The sequence below is a fragment of the Macaca mulatta genome, chromosome 20, assembly GCF_049350105.2.
Source record: "Macaca mulatta isolate MMU2019108-1 chromosome 20, T2T-MMU8v2.0, whole genome shotgun sequence".
Classification (NCBI taxonomy): domain Eukaryota; kingdom Metazoa; phylum Chordata; class Mammalia; order Primates; family Cercopithecidae; genus Macaca; species Macaca mulatta.
Window position 1 is genome coordinate 16,172,132 of NC_133425.1, and position 16,048 is coordinate 16,188,179.

The 16,048-nt window shown below is 45.6% G+C and overlaps 1 protein-coding gene across 1 annotated transcript in view; it reads left to right on the forward strand.

Annotated features, from left to right (window-relative positions):
• Positions 1-11,967: 11,967 nt before the first annotated feature.
• BMERB1 (bMERB domain containing 1) overlaps positions 11,968-16,048 on the forward strand; it is a 169,196-nt gene continuing 165,115 nt past the window's right edge. The window contains 1 exon segment of the mRNA NM_001194421.2: positions 11,968-12,257. Coding sequence (NP_001181350.1) covers positions 12,152-12,257 — 106 coding nt within the window. The 5' untranslated portion in view covers positions 11,968-12,151.

The following is a 16,048-nucleotide window of genomic DNA, read 5'->3' on the forward strand; positions in this document are numbered from 1 at the left end:
TGGGCTGGCCTTGAGCTCCTGGGCTCAAGCAATCATCCTGCCTTGACCTCCCACAGTGCTGGGATTACAGGTCTGGGGCACCACCTCTGGCCAGATGCAAGAATTTTATTTCCTGCATGGAGCAGCATTTTGGAGCATCCAGAAATATCAGCCCTGTATGCAAGGGGATGCTGTTGAATCAATTCCACATAAAATAGACATGACATACTAGCAGTTATGTTAGGATGTTATTATTTGAGCTATACACAAATCAGGGGGCACTTTAGAATTTTTCTTCTGCTTACTCAGTTCATTCATATACGTTCAACAAGCATTGGCTGGGTATCTACCACGTGCCTTTCAATATTTCAGCCCTGATAATCTGAAACTAAACAGAGCACATTTCTACTTCATGGGTATCCTCATGTAAATATGTGATTTATAAATGAGGTGTAGTACTCACGCATATTTCTTTTCCTTTCTTTTTTTTTTTTTTTTTTTGAGACAGAGCCTCACTCTGTTGCCCAGGCTGCAGTGGTGTGATCTCAGCTCACTGCAACCTCTGCCTCCCAGGCTCAAGCGATTCTCATGCCTCAGCCTCCCAAGTAGCTGAGTAGCTGGGATTACAGGCACACGCCACCACGCCTTGCTCATTTTTGTATTTTTAGTAGAGATGGAATTTCACCATGTTGGCCAGGCTGGTCTTGAACTCCTGGCCTCAAGTGATTCGCCTGCCTCGGCCTCTCAAAGTGCTGGGATTAGAGGCGTGAGCCACTGCACCCGGCCCTCACACACACTTCTGCTGAGTATAACTTGGCATGACATTTTTGAAGGATGGCGTGATAATATAAAGTGCCTTTAAAAATGTGCTTATCCTTTGATTCAGCAATTTTACTTCAAGGAATTTTTCCCAAAAGAATAAGACATCTACAAAGCTTTAACCACCAGACTGCTCTCATATTTTGCTGATAATCTCGAGAATTTAGGAATAACCTGTTTGTCCCCAGAACCGAGGAGATTGGTTATATATTCTATAGGTAGCGGGAAACCAGTGGATGATTTTTTTTTTTTTTTTTAATGTTGTTTTCTTTTAGAGGCAGGTTCTTGCTCTGTAGCCCAGCTGGAGTGCAGTGGTGTAATCATAGCTCATTGTAACCTTGAACTCCTAAGCTCAAGCGATCCTCCCACCTCAGCCTCCCAGTGGAGGTTTTTATGCAGGAGAGTGGCATTGGATGTGTGTGTGTGTCTGTGTGTGTGTGTGTATCTAATTTTAGAAGCAGTGTGGAGAATGGTTTTCAGTAGGGAGAAAAAAAACCCAGAAAAGATGGTTTTTGCTATAGTGTAGGTCAGAGATGATGAAAAATTGAGCTAACTTAGGCAGTAGGAATGAAGAGGAGGATTGGATTTGGGAGTTATTTAAAAAATAGAATCAATAGGATTTGTTGACTGACTCTGTGGGGGAGAGTGTTGGGATATTGGAGAATAAGGGACCAAGGATACACTGAGATTTCCAACTCAGATGGAGCAGGTATGGGGGCTGATACAGTAAGTCTGACTTTGAATATGATCAGGTTGAGGTTATAAATCCCTCTTCATGGGCATTGCCATGGTGGTTTCTTGAAACACCTTTGAGAAGTGATGTGGGATGTGGCGAAGTGTTTAGGCTTTGAGACTGGCTGGCAGAGTTTGAATGCTGGTTCTGCCATGTGTTAGCAAGTAATTTACTTACTCAAACTCTCTGAGCTACAGCCCCTGTCTCACAGGATACTAGAGCATAGAGTAAAGAAGGATAAGTCTACTACAGTGCCTAGCACATAGTAACCACACAATAAACATCAGGTTTATAAAAACAGACAATGGGGACCGGGCGCGGTGGCTCATGCCTGTAATCCCAGCACTTTGGGAGGCCGAGGCAGGCAGATCACAAAGTCAAGAGATCAAGACTATCCTGGCCAACATAGTGAAACCCCATCTTTACTAAAAATACAAAAATTAGCAGGGCATGGTGGTAGTCTGCGCCTGTAATCCCAGCTACTCAGGAGGCTGAGGCAGGACAATCGCTTGAACCTGAGAGGTGGAGGTTCTAGTGAGCTGAGATCACACCACCTACACTCTGGCCTGGCAACAAGGTGAGAAAGCCAGACTCCCTCTCAAACAAACAAAAACCAGACAATGCTGCTTGTAATCCCAGCACTTTAGGAGGCTGAGGCAAGCACATCACCTGAGGTCAGGAGTTCAAGACCAGCCTGGCCAAAAGGCGAAACCCTATCTCTACCAAAAATACAAAAAATTAGCCAGACGTAGTGGTGCGTGCCTGTAATCCCAGCTACTTGGGAGGCTGAGGCAGGAGAATCGCTTGAACCTGGGAGGTGGAGGTTGCACTGAGCCGAGATCGTGCCATTGCACTCCAGCCTGGGGGACAGATTAAGACTCCATCAAAAAAAGAAAAGAAAACTACAAAAAAAGACCTCAGACAATTCTATAATAGAGGGAGAATACGCATGCACCCCAGGGATTTTTCTCAGATACCCTCCCCACTCTCAAATAGGCATGTGCTCTAAGCTCGTCTCCTAACAGATTCATGTCCCAGCAAAACTCACTTGATCCCACTCCTCAAGCACTTCATCGAGAAGCAGCAGTTTCCAGCTCCATAACAAATACAGGATTTCAGGTCCTAAATCTTGACAGCAATGATTTCCTCAACTTCTTTTTTTCTCTCTCAAGCCTCCTTTAAGAGCAATACATACTATGCTTTCTGGAACTATCTTCCAAACCCATTTATATCTTTTACGATTTTTTTTTCCCCAAGATTGCTGGATATTTTCTTTTTTGGAGACAGAGTCTCGATCTGTTCCCAGGCTGGAGTTCAGTGGCGGGATTTTGGCGCATTGCAACCTCCACCTCCCGGGAGGAACCTGTCAGATCATCTTCCAGAGTGGTTGCAACATTGTATATTCATAGTAGGAGAGTTCCAATTTTTCTACTCAATGTCATTTCAATGGTGTGGTTTTTGTTTTTGTTTGAGACAGGATTTCACTCTGTCATCCAGGCTGGAGGGCAGTTATCCATTCATAGCTCACTGCAGCCTCAGCTTCCTGGGTTCAAGTAAGCTTCCCACCTCAGCCCCCTGAGTTGCTGGGACCACAGGCACATGCCACCATGCCCGGTTAATTTTTAAATTATCACTTGTATAGACGGGGTCTCCCTATATTGCCCAAGCTGGTCTTGAACTCCTGGGCTCAAGCAATCCTTTTGCCTCAACCTCCCAAAGTGTCAGTGAGAGGTGAAGCCAGCTGGACTTCCTGGGTCCAGTGAGGACTTGGAGAACTTTTCTGCCTAGCTAAAGGTTTGTAAACGTACCAATCAGCATTCTGTAACAACGGACCAATCCGCACTCTGTAAAATGGACCAATCAGCAGAATGTGGGTGGGGCCAAATAAGAATAAAAGCTGGTCACTTGAGCCAGCAGCGGCAAGCGGATGGGGACGCCTTACGTGCTGTGCTAGGTTTGTTCTTTCACTTTGCACAATAAATCTTGCTGCTGCTCATTCTTTGGGTACATGCTACCTTTATGAGCTGTAACACTCACTGCCAGGGTTTGTGGCTTCATTCCTGAAGTCAGCGAGACCACGAACCCACCGGGAGGAACAAACAACTCTGGACGCACCACGTTTAAGAGCTGTAACACTTATTGCCAAGGCCTGCGGCTTCACTCCTGAAGTCAGCGAGACCACGAACCCACCGGAAAGAAGAAACTCTGGACACATCTGAACATGTGAAAGAACCAACTCCGGACACACCACCTTTAAGAACTGTAACACTCACTGTGAGGGTCCGCAGCTTCATTGTTGAAGTCAGCACCACCAAGAACCCACCGGAAGGAATACATTCTGGACACATTAGGATTACAGGTCAATGTCATCTTAATAGGTTTTTGGTTTTGATTTGGAGACTTCATTTGATAAATTCTCAAAGGGTCAGAACTCGAAATATCAGCTAGCACATTGCTTCAACCCCAAAACGATGGTGATCATGATGATGACACGAACTTGTATTGAGGCCCTCCTATGGGCTGTCATGTTTTAGCTCATTTAATCATCATAATAGCCCCCTGGGGCTCACGCCTATAATCCCAACACTTTGGGAGGCCTAGTTGGGTGGATCGCCTGAGGTCAGCCTGGCCAAAATGGTGAAATCTCGTCTCTACTAAAAATAAAAAAATTAGCCGGGCATGGTGATGTGTGCCTATAATTCCAGCTACTCAGGAGGCTGAGACAGGAGAATCACTTGAACCTGGGAGGTGGAGGTTGCAGTAAGCCAAGATCACACCACTACACTCCAACCTGGGCAACAGAGTGAGACTTCGCGTCAAAATAATAATAATAGTCCTCGGAATAGATGATAATGTCATTAGCATTTGAAAGAAAGTGAAGATTAAAGAAATTAAGGGACACAACACACAGGGTCACACAGCCAGCAGGTGGCAGAGTCAGGGCTCAAACTCAGATCCTCTGGATTTCACAGCCTGCAGTTTTGAAAACCATGCGATTCTCATAAGCTCGGTGTCATGGACATTTGAAATTCTCAACATGCTGGATGAAGTATCAAATTACCAGAATGATACTGTATTATTTTCCCTTTCAATCAACCAAAATGACAGTTTTATAAAAAGTGTCTTGCACTGGTCTCTGCTGCCTTGGCTCTTTATAATCACCCAGGATCCCTCCAAGTCCTTGGCGTTCCCAGCAAAGCTGAGGCAGGGAGCCAGGACAAGCAGCCAGGGCCGGGCCCGAGGGGGGACGGGTGGGGGGGGTGGGGGGGGTGGGGGGTGTTGCTGCTTAATACTTCCACGCAGATGGTGACCTCAGCCTGTTACTGAACTTGAAGCATTATCACCCTACACTAATGCAAACAGACAGGGTTCTGGGCACTGTGGTGGCAGGGATAGTTTGTCCTCTAGGATTATGGAATTGTATTACACACTTTTAGAAATGAAATTTATTCGCTTTTGAATTCTAAAGCAATATGGGCTCAATATAGATGGTTGGAAAATTCAGAAAATTAAAAAAAGAATCTTTCCCAAATTTTAACTCTAGAAACAACCATGGTTCATATTCTCTTGTATTTACTCCTAGTCATTTTAGTTTTCATACATTAGAACCATTATTTATTTATATTTTAGAGACAGAGACTCGCTCTGTAGTCCAGGCAGGAGTGAATGGCATGATCATAGCTCACTCACTGCAGTCCCAACCTCCTGGGCTCAAGCAGTCCACTCACCTCAACCTCCTGAGTAGCTGGGACTATAGGCACATGCCACAACAGCTGGCTAATTTATTATTTTTTGTAGTAGAGACAGGGTCTTTTTTTTTTTTTTTTTTTTTGAGACGGAGTCTAGCTCTGTTGCTCAGGCTGGAGTGCAGTGGCCGGATCTCATCTCACTGCAAGCCCCGCCTCCCCGGTTCACGCCATTCTCCTGCCTCAGCCTCCCGAGTAGCTGGGAGTACAGGCGCCCGCCACCTCGCCCGGCTAATTTTTTTTTGTATTTTAGTAGAGACGGGGTTTCACTGTGTTAGCCAGGATGGTTTCGATCTCCTGAACTCGTGATCCGCCCGTCTCGGCCTCCCAAAGTGCTGGGATTACAGGCTTGAGCCACCGCGCCCGGCCGAGACAGGGTCTTGCTGTATTCCTCAGGCTGGTCTTGAACTCCTAGCTTCGGGCAATCCTCCTGCCTCGGCCTCCCAAATAATTTTACATATTACATAATAATATTACAAATAATATATTTGTAAAAATATATATATATTGTGTGCATGTATTTTTAGTAATTCAAATACTCCTTAGGGTAGATTTCTAGGAGTTGAATTTTTAGATACAACTAAAAATTGGATCTAAATTTTGACACCAGCCTGGGCAACATGGCAAAATCCCTTCTCTACAAAAAATACAAAAATTAGCCAGGCTACCGCACCTGGCCTGATTTCTTTTCTAATTATAAAAGTAAATACAGGCTGGTCTCAATGGCTCATGCCTTTAATCCCAGCACTTTGGGAGGCCAAGGTGGGCAGATCACTTGAGGTCAAGAGTTTGAGACCAGCCTGGCCAACATGGTGAAACCTCATCTCTACTAAAAATGCAAACATTAGCTGGGTGTGGTGGCGGGCGCCTGTAATCCCACCTACTTGGGAGGCTGAAGTGGGAGGATTGCTTGAACCTGGTAGGTGGAGGTTACAATAAGCCGAGATCAAGATCGTGCCACTGCACGCCAGGGTGGGCAACAGAGTGAGACTCTGTTTCAAATAAATAAAAGTAATACGTATACTTTGTAGAAACATTGGATAATACAAACAAAACATTTATTATTGTGACGTATATAGGTAGTCACTATCAACATTTTGGTATATGACATTTTAGTGTTTTTTCACCCAGGATGTGTATACGTGTGTGTATATGTAAACAGGTAAAATTGGAATCACAGTAGCCAGGTGTGGTAGCTGACGCCTGTAATCCCAGCTCTTTGGGACGCAGAGGCAAGAGCACCTGAGGCCAGGAGTTCAAGACCCACCTAGGCAACATGGGAAAACTACATCTCCACTAAAAATACAAAAATTAGTTGGGCAAGGTGGCGCACACCTGTAGTCCCAGCTACTAGGGAGGCCTGGGTGGGAGGATTGCTTGAGCCCAGGAGGTGGAAGCTGCAGTGAGCCGAGATCATGCTGCTGCAGTGAGCCGAGATCACGCTACTGCACTCTAGCCTGGGTGACAGAGCAAGACTGTCTCAAAAAAAAAAAAAAAAAGGAATCACAGTATTTTTAAATTTCTACCATTATCATTCTCTATAAAATATGATTGAGATTAGAGTGCACACTTGATCTTAGCCAACAGATCCAGAACAACAGCTCACACTTTATATTACAATTTGTATTCTACTTTTCCCGATATTTTGATTAAATTGTGTTATGTTTTCCCTATGACATTTCAAACTCTTTGTACAGTGGCACATTGCAGGCATACCATAAGTTGTTTAGCCATTCACTTTTGTAAGATGTTGGCCCTTTTCTGATTTTTTTCTACAGTTTACATAAATTGTAAAACAATATATATTGTGTGAATGTATTTTTAGTAATCCAAATATTCCTTAGGGTAGATTTCCAGGAGTTGAATTTTTAGATCCAATAGATGTATTTTTTCTTTTTTAAATTATAAAATATTTTATGTAGAGATAATTACATGACAAAGATCCCTGAATGCACCAACCGTCTTCTAAGGGATACACAGCCTTTTATTTATATATTATGTCTGTAAGATTCATCCATTTTGTTAGTAGTAGTTTTTTGTTTTGTTTTGTTTTTCTGAGACAGGGTTTCACTCTGTGGCCTAGGCTAGAGTGCAGTGGACGAACACGGCTCACTGCAGCCTGAACCTCCCACGCTCAAGTGATCCTCCTGCCTCAGCCTCCTGAGTAGCTAGGACTACAGGCACACACCACCCATGCCTGGCTAATTTTTGTATTTTTTTGTAGAGAAGAGATTTTGCCGTGTTGCCCAGGCTGGTCTCAAACTCCTGGGCTCAAGCAATTTGCCCACCTCAGCCTCCTAAAGTGCTGAGCCACTGTGCTGGCCAGTAGTTTGGTCTTTTTCATTGCTGTGCAGTATTCAGTTCTATGAATATAGCACAATTTTTGTCCATTCTATTGTTGATGGACATTTGAGTCGTTTTCATTTCTTGTTACGAGTAAAGCTTTTAACATTGGTGGACACAAGTATTTATTTCTCTTAGGGATATATCCAGGAATAGAATTGCTACAAGATAGAAAAAAAAAATATATATATATATATTTGTAGCCTTAGAGGGTATTGTCAGTTTTTTTTTTTTTCTTTCTTTCTTTCTTTCTTATTTTGAGACAGTCTCACTCTGTCGCCCAGGCTGGAATGCAGCGGCGCAATCTCGGTTCACTGCAATCTCTGCCTCCCGGGTGCAAGCGATTCTCCTGCCTCAGTCTCCTGAGTAGCTGGGATTACAGGCATGTGCCATCACGCCCAGCTAATTTTTCAATTTTTTAAGTACAGACGAGGTTTTGCCATGTTAGGCTGGTCTCGAACCCCTGACCTCAGGTGATCCACCCACCTCAGCCTCCTAAAGTGCTTGGATTACAGGCATGAGTCACCACGCCCAGCCGTTACCTCCCATTTTCTAAAGTGGTAGTACCATTTTCTACTCGCAACAGCAATAAATTGTAGTTGCATTCTTACTAACTGCTAACTCATTTATTTACTAGCATCTGGACTAACATTTGGTATTGTCAGTCTTTTTAATGTTAGTCATTCTGGTAAGGGTGTAATGCCCACCAGACATCTCCAACAGATTTTAACATATATACTTCAGATCTCTTTTAAGAAATATAAATTTAAATATTTGTTGGTGAATCTAGTAAAGGGTGTGTGTGTGTATATATATATGCGTGTCTGTATATATATACACACATATACATAGACAAGAAAATAACATATACATTATATAATGTATATATATACACATACTACATATATACACACAAATTATATATATATATGTGTGTATTTTAGAGACAGAGTCTCACTCTGTCATCTAGGTTGGAGTGGAGTGGTATGGTCTTGGCTCACTGTAGCCTCGACCTCCCAGGCCCAAGCAGTCCTCCTACCTCAGCCTCCTGAGTATCTGGGACTACAGGTGTGTGCCACCACACCTGGTTTTTGTAGATGGAAAACTGCTTTGTTGCCAAGGCTGGTCTCAAACTCCTGAGCTCAAGGATTCCTCCCACCTTAGCCTCCCAAAGTGCTAGGATTATAGGCATAAGCCTATAATCTGGTCAAGGTCTATATTTTTTTTAATTGTACTAATCTTGCAGCTTTTCTGTAGATTTAAAAATTTTCAAAATACTGTAAACAGTTTAAAAATACATACATTTTAGATATAGCTGAAGCCAACTACTTACCTCTTCCCAGCCTCCCAAAGTAATTACTATCCTGAATGTAATGTTTATTGTTTTGTTTTGCTTTTTTTGAAACGGCGTCTCACTGTCACTGAGGCTGGAGTGTAGTGTCGTGATCTCGGCTCACTGCAACCTCCATCCCCCAGGTTCAAATGATTCTCCTGCCTCAGCCTCCTGAGTAGCTGGGATTACAGGTGTGTGCCACCAGGCCCGGCTAATTTTTGTTTTTGTTTTTCTTTTTTTTTTTTTTTGTATTTTTAGTAGAGGCGGGGTTTCACCAAGTTGGCCAGGCTGGTCTTGAACTCCTGACCTCAGACTAACCACCTGCCTTGGCCTCCTAAAGTGCTGGGATTACAGGCATGAGCCACTGCGTCTGGCCTGGTACAACTAATTTTAAAAGTAGGTCGAGGCTGGGCGTGGTGGCTCAAGCCTGTAATCCCAGCACTTTGGGAGGCCGAGATGGGCGGATCACGAGGTCAGGAGATCGAGACCAGCCTGGCTAACACGGTGAAACCCCGTCTCTACTAAAAAATACAAAAAAAAAACTAGCCGGACGAGGTGGTGGGCGCCTGTAGTCCCAGCTACTCTGGAGGCTGAGGTAGGAGAATGGCGTAGACCCGGGAGGCGGAGTTTGCAGTGAGCTGAGATCCGGCCACTGCACTCCAGCCTGGGCGACAGAGCGAGACTCCATCTCAAAAAAAAAATAAATAAATAAAATAAAATAAAAGTAGGTTGACACTCTGGTCTGGTTACAGATGTGCATACCCCATGCCATTGTAATTTTTTTCCCCTAGAAAAACTCCTATTTAGTCTTACAGGGAAATGAGTATAAAAATTTGCTGCTGCCATGTTTGTAATTGTGGACAATTGGGAATAACCTTTATACCTCATCAATGAAAAAATCGACCAATTATGGTTAATTCATGTAGTAGAATACTATACAGTAGACTGTGAACCAGAGTTACATGAATCAACATGCATATTTCTCAAAAGCATACTATGGGCTGGGCACCGTGGCTCATGCTTATAATCCAAGCACTTTGGCAGACCCAGGCAGGTGGATCACTTGAGCCCAGGAATTCAAGACCAGCTCGAGTAACACAGTGAAAACCTGTCTGTATCTTTTTTTTTTTTTTTTTTTTTTTTGAGACGGGGTCTCGCTCTGTCACCCAGGCTGGAGTGCAGTGGCCGGATCTCAGCTCACTGCAAGCTACGCCTCCCGGGTTTACGCCATTCTCCTGCCTCAGCCTCCCGAGTAGCTGGGACTACAGGCGCCCGCCACCTCACCCGGCTAGTTTTTTGTATTTTTTAGTAGAGACGGGGTTTCACCGTGTTAGCCAGGATGGTCTCGATCTCCTGACCTCGTGATCCGCCCGTCTCGGCCTCCCAAAGTGCTGGGATTACAGGCTTGAGCCACCGCGCCCGGCCCTGTCTGTATCTTTTTAAAGGAAGGAAAAGCATATTATGGAACAACAACAACAAAAAAGCAGTTTGCACAATTATAGATAAAGTATGACATCATTTGCATAAATTATAAGAAAATGTTAAATAGTGCTATTATATATAATTTGTAGAGCTATACATATATACCTGAGAACAATAAACATTACATTCATACTGCAGGCACAGTGGCTCATGCCTGTAGTCTCAGCACTTTAGGAGACTGAGGCGGGCAGATCGCTTGAGCTCAGGAGTTCGAGACCAGCCTGGCCAACATGGTGAAACCCCATCTCCACTAAAAATACAAAAAATTAGCCGGGCATAGTGGCATGCTTGTAGTCGCAGCTACTCAGCAGCTTGAACCTGGGAGGTGGAGGTTGCAGTAAGCCAAGACTGTGCCACTGCACTCCAGTCTGGGTGACAGAGAGAAAAAAAATTAGTTGTGCCAATTTATACTCCCACTAGCGTTAGATAAGACTTCAAATTATGCCAGGCATGGTGGCTCACGTCTGTAACCCCAGCATTTTTGAATTGTCTCAAAAAAAAAAAAAATCCACACCTTTTACAACACATGATTGTTAGATTTTTAAAGTTTTTGCCTATTGGATGATATATTCTTATTTACATTTTCCTTATTACTAAGGGGGTTGAGCAGCTTCTCACCTTAGTCCTTCCTCCTCTGCCCACATGAAATGCCTGTTCTTATTCTTTCCCTGTTTCCTACTGGGATATCATTTTATTTTTTTCATTTTTCTGTTTTTGAGATGGGAGTTTCCCTCTTGTTGCCCAGGCTGGAGTGCAATGGCACGATCAAGCGATTTTCCTGCCTCAGCCTCCCAAGTAGCTGGAATTACAGGCCTTCACCACCACAAATGGCTAATTTTTGTATTTTCAGTAGAGACGGGGTTTCACCATGTTGGCCAGGCTAATCTCGAACTCCTGGCCTCAAGTGATCCACCCGCCTTGGCCTCCCAAAGTGCTGGGATTACAGGCATGAGCCACCGCGCGCAGCCACTGCCATGGATTTTTTTGTTTGTTTTTTTAAAGATAAACCTCTGGGGTTTCTGGAAAGTAAAGCCCCATGCTCCAAACAGCTCTGCTATACCTGTGTCCAAAATATTTTCCTCTCTCTCTCTCTCTCCCCCAAGTGCATGCAAACACATATGGAACTGACATAGGCATCCACTGTCCCACTTCAAATTATATACACAGATGCACACGACAGAGATTCTCACAGAAACGCAATCAGCCAAGCCCAGAACCCATAGATCTAGGTCCACACTCACGCCCCTGCATACTCCCCAGAAAGATGGATCCATCGCCTACAGATAGAGACAGGCTCACCAATACCACTCAAAACCTGCAGCCCGCTGACAGCTTGCAAGCCGCCCACAGTGCCAGCCCCGTGCCAAGCATCACTAGGGGCTCTGGAATAGGCAGGGGCCTTGTTCTCACTTCCTTTGGGTTGGTTTTATTTTAGTTGTTGTGTTTGTTGTTCTTCTTAGAGTTATCACCTGCCCCTCTGTCTCCCTACCCAGCCCCCAGGCCTCCCCACCAAGCCTCCACTGCGCATGTGCCTTGCATCCCTCCCCCTCCTGGGTACCAGTAGGCGCTCCCCGGAGCTGGCGGCGGAAGAGATGGAGCCGCGTCACGGGCGCCCAGCCCCTTAAAACGCTGCTGGCTGGAGCTACCTCCCTCCCTGCAGCCCGCAGCGGGGATGGAGTAAAGGGAGACCCGTCGACCTGGCCGCGGGGATCAGCGATGGAGTTAAAGCAATCTTTGTCCACCCATCTGGAAGCCGAGAAGCCTCTGAGGCGCTATGGGGCGGTGGAGGAGACGGCATGGAAAACGGAAGGACTAGGGAGAAGTGAGTACTGGGGCGGGGGGCCGGGGACAGCTGGGGATCCGTGCGCCTGAGCGGGGGGTCGCGGGAGCCCGAGGAACGCCAGCAGACCCAGGAAAGCGCCCCCGCAGCGGGGCTGGCAGCGGAGGGGGATACGCAGCTCTGCGCAGCGACGCGCTCTCCCCGCGAACAAAAGCGGGGACTCTCCTGACTGAGCCTCACTGGGAGGGTTGGGAGGTGGCCAGGCAGCTAAGGCAGGAGCCTGGGCTGGACTTAGGAGTCCCGGATCCGTCAGCTCGCAGCTGGTCCTGGAAAGTCTGGTCTCTCCCACAGCCCAGGGAGGAGGATCCTCTCTCCGCCTGGGATGCGCCAGGGCGCTGGAGACGCAGGACCATCCTGGAAAGCGCCCACGTCCCCGGAGAGGGGGGAGTGTCCGCTGGGTTTCTGCTTGCTTTCCTCCCCACTGCGTGAGGTTTCGGGGTACACCTGAAATTCCCAGCTTTTCCTCCCCCCGCCTTCCTTGGGTCGGGGTGGAAGGCTTGCGGCGGCGAGAGGGTCAGAAGATGAACCATGCACACACCGTTCTCCTTTCTCTCTTGACTCAATTAAAGTCTGCTTGGGTACAACCCCAGAAGGCAGTTTCGAAATAGACCGGCCGTATTTATTTACTGGTTCTCTCTGCGGTGTTTGGATGTCAACATTTCTAAGTAAACGAAGGATTTTTGTTTTTCATTAATAGGATACAATAGTTGAAACTCCTGTCCTCAAAGTGTAGAGGCAGCGTCAGGGGCTCCAGGGTCACTGGAGGTCCCTGCAAACCCAGGGGCTCCCCAGAGCTGCTGCTCTCACATGCCTTGCCCACCAGGCTGGGAAGGAAAGGCCCTCTCGTCCTTCTCACGGACCCTGCAGGTTCCTGCCTCGGCTCTGGGTCACTGCTCCGCGCTCTGCCCCAGCACGGATCTCTGAGCGATGTAGGGCTAAAGTATTGTGAATGTGATCTTCTTCTGTCCTCACCTGGTAGAAAATTGTGTGTGCGCTCCCTTTCTCTATACCTGTAATTATGGGTTTAGAAAATCTTCCTAGAAGGGCTCAACTGTGTTCTGATTCTGACGGGTTGAAGTTGAAATCACAGTCGAATGTCTTAGAGGTTCATCTGCTAGGATGGATGTCATAGTGCTGCCAACCTCTTTCCTTCTTTTCTTTTTTTTCCTCCCTTTTTAACCTTGATCCTTCTTTCTAGTTCATCCTTTCAAGACCCAATGACTTGGTGTTTTGGCCTAACATCAGGGCGTCAGGGCTGAGGGTCTGTTTCTTTCTTTTTTTAATTTTTAAGTGCACATAGTGGGTGTCCATATTTATGGGGTACATGAGATATTTTGATACCGGCATACAATGTGTAATAATCACATCAGGGTAAATGGGGCATCCATCACCTCAAGCATTTATCCTTTCTTTGTGTTATGAGCAATTCAACTACACTCCTTTTTTTAAAAAAGCCCAGCTGTGTGACTAATTTTACTCTTTTAGTTTAGTTTTTGTTGGTTTGTTTGTTTTTTTGAGATGGAGTTTCGCTCTTGTCACCCAGGCTGGAGCACAATGGCACAATCTCGGCTCACTGCAACCTCCGCCTCCTGGGTTCAAGTGATTCTCCTGCCTCAGCCTCCAGAGTAGCTGAGATTACAGGTGCTCGCCACCATGCCCGGCTAACTTTTGTATTTTTAGTAGAGATGGGGTTTCACCATGTTGGCCAGGCTGGTCTCGAACTCCTGACCTCAGGTGATCTGCCTGCCTTGGCCTCCCAAAGTGCCAGGATTACAGGCGTGAGCCACCACAACCGGCCTCTTTATTTTAAAATGTACAGTACATTGTTGACTGTAGTCATCCTGTTGTGCCATCAGATACCAGATGTTATTCATTCTGTCGACCTATATTTTTGTACCCATTAACCATCTCTATGTCCCCACCTCCCAGTGCCCTCCCCAGCTTCTGGTAACCATCATTCTACTCTGTATCTCCATGAGAGTCTCCGTTTCTTACAAGCTCAAAATAATCTCAACAATGGCTGCCTTTTATTGCTAGATGACCATGTACTGAGAACTTTAAATGCATCATTTCATTTAGACCCCACGACAACGTCCTGCCGTACTAAGACTCCCCTTGCATAGATAAAAAGAACAAAACAAAACTGGGACTTGTTAGGTGATCTGACAGTTAAGTGGCAGAACCAGGATTTGAACCCACGTCTCTTGGACCACAGAGCCTGCTTTTAACATGAAGGTTTATTGCTTTTGCTGTTTCAGAAAACTTCCTAAGTCTATTGAGACGGTCGCAGAACATGCTCAGTGATTTTATAAATATATGGCAGCCCTGTTAGTCTCTGAAGCACACAGAGGCCTTGAAAAAATGCTGGGTCCATGCACAATAGAAGCTGTTCACACGAGTGCTGCTTTAAATCCTCACTCTGTGCCTTGCTGGCTATGTGACTTTAGGAGTATTGCTGAGCCTCACTCTGCCTTCATTTTCTGAAAATAGAGATAATAGTACCTACCTTATGGTTTTATTGTGAATACTAAATAAGATGATACATATAGAACTCAAGGTTAAGTGCTTAATACATACTGTTCACTTCCATTCTGTTACTGTACGACATTTATAGACAGAACCTGCTTTTACTCTGCAAGGAATTATGTAAATATTGGTCAGTTCTCTAATACTGCTCTTACAGCCTTTTATATTCTTACCATTTTATGAGAAAAAATTTGAAACATGCAGGAAAATTGCAGCAAGCACCCAATTTATAGCAGTTTCAACCCTGAAATTTTTGTACTTCTGAGTCCTATGTTGCACACTGTTAAAAGTCTGGTATAAGGCCACGTGCGGTGGCTCACGCCTGTAATCCCAGCACTTTGGGAGGCCAAGGTGGGCGGATCACAAGGTCAGGAGATCGAGACCATCCTGGGTAACACGGTGAAACCCCATCTCTACTAAAAATATAAAAAATTAGCAGGCTGTGGCAGGTTGCACCTGTAGTCCCAGCTGCTGGAGAGGCTGAGGCAGGAGAATGGTGTGAACCTGGGAGGCTGAGCTTGCAGTGAGCCTAGATGGCGCCACTGCACTCCAGCCTGGGCGACAGAGTGAGACTCCTTCTCAAAAAAAAAAGTCTGGTATAAAGTCCTTCTCACCCTCTGAGTCTTGCTTCCTAGTTAAAGGCAAGAGGAACAGCTCTTGATCTGCAGTTGTGTGGATCCTCAAATCTGGTTTTCCTTTCTTTTCTTTTTTTGAGATGGAGTCTCACTCTGTCCCCTAGGCTGGAGTGCAGTGGCATGATCTCAGCTCACTGCAACCTCCGCCTCCCAGGTTCAAGCGATTCCCCTGCCTCACCTCTGGAGTAGCTAGGACTACAGGCACCTGCCACCATGCTCAGCTAATTTTTGTAGTTTTAGTAGAGAGGGGTTTTCACTATGTTGGCCAGGCTGGTCTGGAACTCCTGACCTCAGCTGATGTGCCCACCTCAGCCTTCCAAAGTGCTGGGATTACAGTCGTGAGCCACCACTCCTGGTGAAACTTGAAATTCTTAAAATACGGATCCAGAGTCTAACTTTTGAAACCTGAATCTGGCAAGTTTTATTTTCTAGACTTTTTTTTTTTTTTTTTTTGGAGACAAGGTCTTGCTCTGTAGCCCAGGCTGGAGTGCAGTGGCAGAATCTTAGCTCACTGCAACATCCACCTCCCGGGTTCAAGCAGTTCTCCCTGAGTAGCTGGGATTACAGGCATACGCCACCATGCCTAATTTCTGTATTTTTAGTAGAGATGGG